This window comes from Cariama cristata, unplaced genomic scaffold (genome assembly GCF_000690535.1).
Source record: "Cariama cristata isolate BGI_N322 unplaced genomic scaffold, ASM69053v1 scaffold1244, whole genome shotgun sequence".
Lineage (NCBI taxonomy): Eukaryota > Metazoa > Chordata > Aves > Cariamiformes > Cariamidae > Cariama > Cariama cristata.
This window is the reverse complement of record NW_009613272.1, coordinates 1-3,594: the sequence shown is the minus strand read 5'-3', so window position 1 is coordinate 3,594 and position 3,594 is coordinate 1. Positions and strand designations below refer to the sequence as shown.

At 43.0% G+C, this 3,594-nt stretch overlaps 1 protein-coding gene across 1 annotated transcript in view; it reads right to left on the bottom strand.

Moving 5' to 3' along the window:
• Positions 1-3,194, bottom strand: part of LOC104160728 (chromosome unknown open reading frame, human C1orf21) — a 17,002-nt gene extending 13,808 nt beyond the window's left edge. Inside the window, exons 1-2 of the mRNA XM_009698938.1 lie at positions 3,150-3,194; positions 2,178-2,254 (exon numbers count right to left, since the gene is read on the bottom strand). Coding sequence (XP_009697240.1) covers positions 2,178-2,254; positions 3,150-3,194 — 122 coding nt within the window. The remainder of the gene's footprint in view (positions 1-2,177; positions 2,255-3,149) is intronic.
• Between the last annotated feature and the right edge of the window lie 400 nt (positions 3,195-3,594).

The window sequence follows — 3,594 nt, the reverse complement described above, 5'->3', positions numbered from 1 at the left end:
GTGTTCAAGGTCAGGTTGGATGGGGCTTTGGGCAACCTGGTCTGGTGGAAGGTGTCCCTGCCCATGGCAGGGGGGCTGGAACGAGGTGATCTTTAAGGTCCCTTCCAACCCAAACCACTCTGTGACTCTGCAATTCAGCAGGGTAAAAATGGTATGAAATACTACTTCTTTCATTTTATGCTTCAGGCTGCCTTTACTCTATGAGCTATGAACACGTTTCAGTGCACTTGATGGGGCAGACTTGATCACGTAGCTGGTTAAAGACGTCAGTGGTGTGAGTTTTGAGGGTGAGCAAACAGAGTAAGGGCCTGAGAAGTCAGGGTAGGGCACAGGGATGAAGCCCCATTCCCATGAAGGTACGGCAGGTACCAGGGCTCAGTGTAAAGAGGAAGGACCAAGCCCTTGGCTTCTGTCAAAGACCCGCATAAATCTACTGCTGGCTCCCTACATACACTGTTTTTAGAGTCCAGGGCTCTAGACGTAAAAATCTAAATCCTCCTACAAACGGGAAGCACCCTCACAATCTTACTTTTACAACCGACATATTAAAACTCCCTCCATTGTAAAGGAACTTACAATTTGGTACATAGTCCACGTTTTGTCTTGAAATAACACCTCTTCTACAAGAACGGTCCTACAAGATCCATCTAATGATTTATCTATCATTTCCGCTCTTGTAGCTGAGTAGCCCTTTCCCACCCCATGCCACCCCTCCTTACAGTTAGAATTGTCATGGTTTTTAGATGATAAACCTTAAAAAAAAATTGCACGTGATAACAGATATTTGCTGACTTCGTGATTAGCAACTCAAACACATTTAGCCACTTTATAAACAGAAATCCAGTGGGAGGTTGGGTAAATAGCAGAGGCTTTGGCAAACAGTGGAGGTTTTATCCAACAACCCAATGTTACATTCTGTAACTCTGAGAAATTTCCTTATTTTTGCAGGACTGTGATAGAAACATTTACCTCTGCCAATGCAACATCTTTAGGCTTTTTGGTGAATGAAGGTCAGTCCTGATTTCCGCGGGGACTTTTACAAATCAGAGTTTGATGAAAGAATGGACCCCCTGACCCCACGCAGTTCCTCTGCTTTCGATGCACCGAAAGAGATGACCCGTCAAAAGAAACAGCCCTTTTTTAGCCCAACTTGATTAGCCTCCTGTTAGAGCATCTTAAATACACCTCTGACCCTGCTGGGAAGGACCAAGCCACAATAATGAAGTACAGCTTTGCTGAAGGGTGATTTTACCTCCGCCTCCCTGTTGTGAATTTCTTTGCAATTACATCTGAAGCACTCGATTTTTCCTTTTGAAAGGAGGCTGAATTCTACTGAAGTTTCCAGACTTGAAACCATATACAAAGCACTTGGTATGCAGCAAGTTTAAGTTAATAAGTGCCCCGAAGGCACGGCATAAAGAACAGCATTTCCGCTATTGTTCAAATCCAGCAGCAAAGCTTTTATCGCTTCCTCGTTATGAACCCGATATACAGCTCCATGTAATCTGTAATTTTCAATATAATTAGTGATTAAAATGTAACAGCGATTTAGATAAGAAATGAGTTAGCAATATCAATAACCAGCTCTGTCACAGGAGTCAAATATTTCGTGGCATGTGTAATGCTGACTGACCTCAGCCAGGGGATGGGCACAGAATTGCAAGCAAAGGATGGAGAAACTCTCAGCTACAAAGCAACTCTCATTTTAAGAAACATTTTGACCAGTTAAATGGAAGAAGTTTACCATTCCTAATCCCAAGCAGTATAGCTGCTAACCTGAGCCAAGAGCTAGCAAAAACCTCCTTGGGAACTTAACCAATAGTATTTAGGAATACTACTGTATATATAATTTTGTTTATGTGCAAGTTGTACAGAAAGCTGAGAAATAACACAGTATGGTACTCCTATAAGGCACGGCAAGACGCATCTCACACATTTTTAAGTCCTGCATCTTAGCCGAGCAAAGGAGAGGATGCTGCAGGGATGCTGGCACAAGCGCTGCCGAGCTGTGCTGTTGGTCTCAGGACACAGGCGACCTTACCTATTTTATTTAAACTGAGGGTGGTTTTAGGGCTGCTGGAACCACCAATTGGTTTTCTCTAGGCAATAACTGGAAATCCCACAGATATTGCTTTTATTTGTATTGCGATTAAAAAAAAAAAACAAAACCAACTTACTTTGCTCTGGGTTGATGTACTAATCCTGGGATCTCTTTATTAGATTTAAGTCTTACATTTGAACTGGCACTTTTTTCCTGAAACACACAAAAAACACACAACAGAGATACCATCAGTATTTATTAAGCACAAAAAGCATGACAGGCATTTACCATCACGGTATCACGCTCTGCTGGTTTCAGGCTCTTCTACCTGTGCAACTGAATGAAAAAAGGTCATCGAAAATGAAATTAAAGGCAACATAATTGATGCAGTGACCCCAGGTGGGCAATTTTTAAATGTCACGGACTCAGGGGTCTGAGGGATTGTCCGTGGGTCACCGGGTGAAATCTGGCCGAGACACGTAGTGATCAAATGCTGCGCTGGCTAGTAACTCTCCAGTGGTCCATGGAAAACGAGGTGTGCGGCTGCGGCTTGGCTCCTCGTAGAGTTGTATCGATGACAACGTCAATTGGTACCTTTAACAGAGCAAGGCAAAGCATTGAGAAAGCAGAGCCCCAGAGTCACCCCAGACCCGTAGGTTCGCTCAGAGCAGTGGTGAGAAACGTTAGCACCACGTGGAAAACCGTACGTGGGAGAAAGTGTACATTAAACGTACCAGTGAGAAGAGCAGTAACAGCAGACTTGACCTGCTCACCCAGAAAATTGACACAAAGGACCCAGGGAAGCAAATCAGAGTATGTTTTGAGACAAGAACACAACCACGTCCATTGCCGAGGACCAGAGCCATTAGAAACATCTTTAAAAAGGCATGGGGTGGGAAAAGAGTTCAGTTGAGAGCCAGCACTTCAAGGTAACATCTTGTTCTCATGCTAAAAACTTCAGTAAACTAAAGCTTAGTGCACACACTTGTCTATTGTCTGCAAAAACCTGGAGAAGGATATGGCCCCTTCCAGATCTTCCCAGCGCTGCATCTTAGGGAAAGCTGCTGGTGTAGAATGGGAGAGAGTTGAGTCAAATCTTACAGCTCACCCGCTCCACAAATCTGTCTGAATTTCTTAGGCATGTCATCCCCATGACGATTTAAGAAATGTAAACCCACGAATTACTGCTTTTGTGGGTAATTTTGGTGGGTTTGTTTTGTCTTATGTAGTCTTTGAATGTCTGAATCGCACAATGTGATTTTTAAGAGGGCTACTAAATCACTGAATTTAAAAAAAAAAAGAGGCTGTCTAGCAGTTAATACTTTAATGAATAATTCTACAAGGGCTGTAAACATCAACTGCCTCAGCATATTTAACGCTGTTTAATGCATATCTTCTAATCCTCCTAAACAGAAAACGGTGTCTTGCATGAAAATAACAGCGAGAGAGAAACAAGCCTTTCTTCCAAGCCTTAACAAATGTCTCTGTTTGTTTGTTACATCCCATCGGTCACTGCCTGTCTACGATCACAGAATCACAGAACAGTTTGGGTT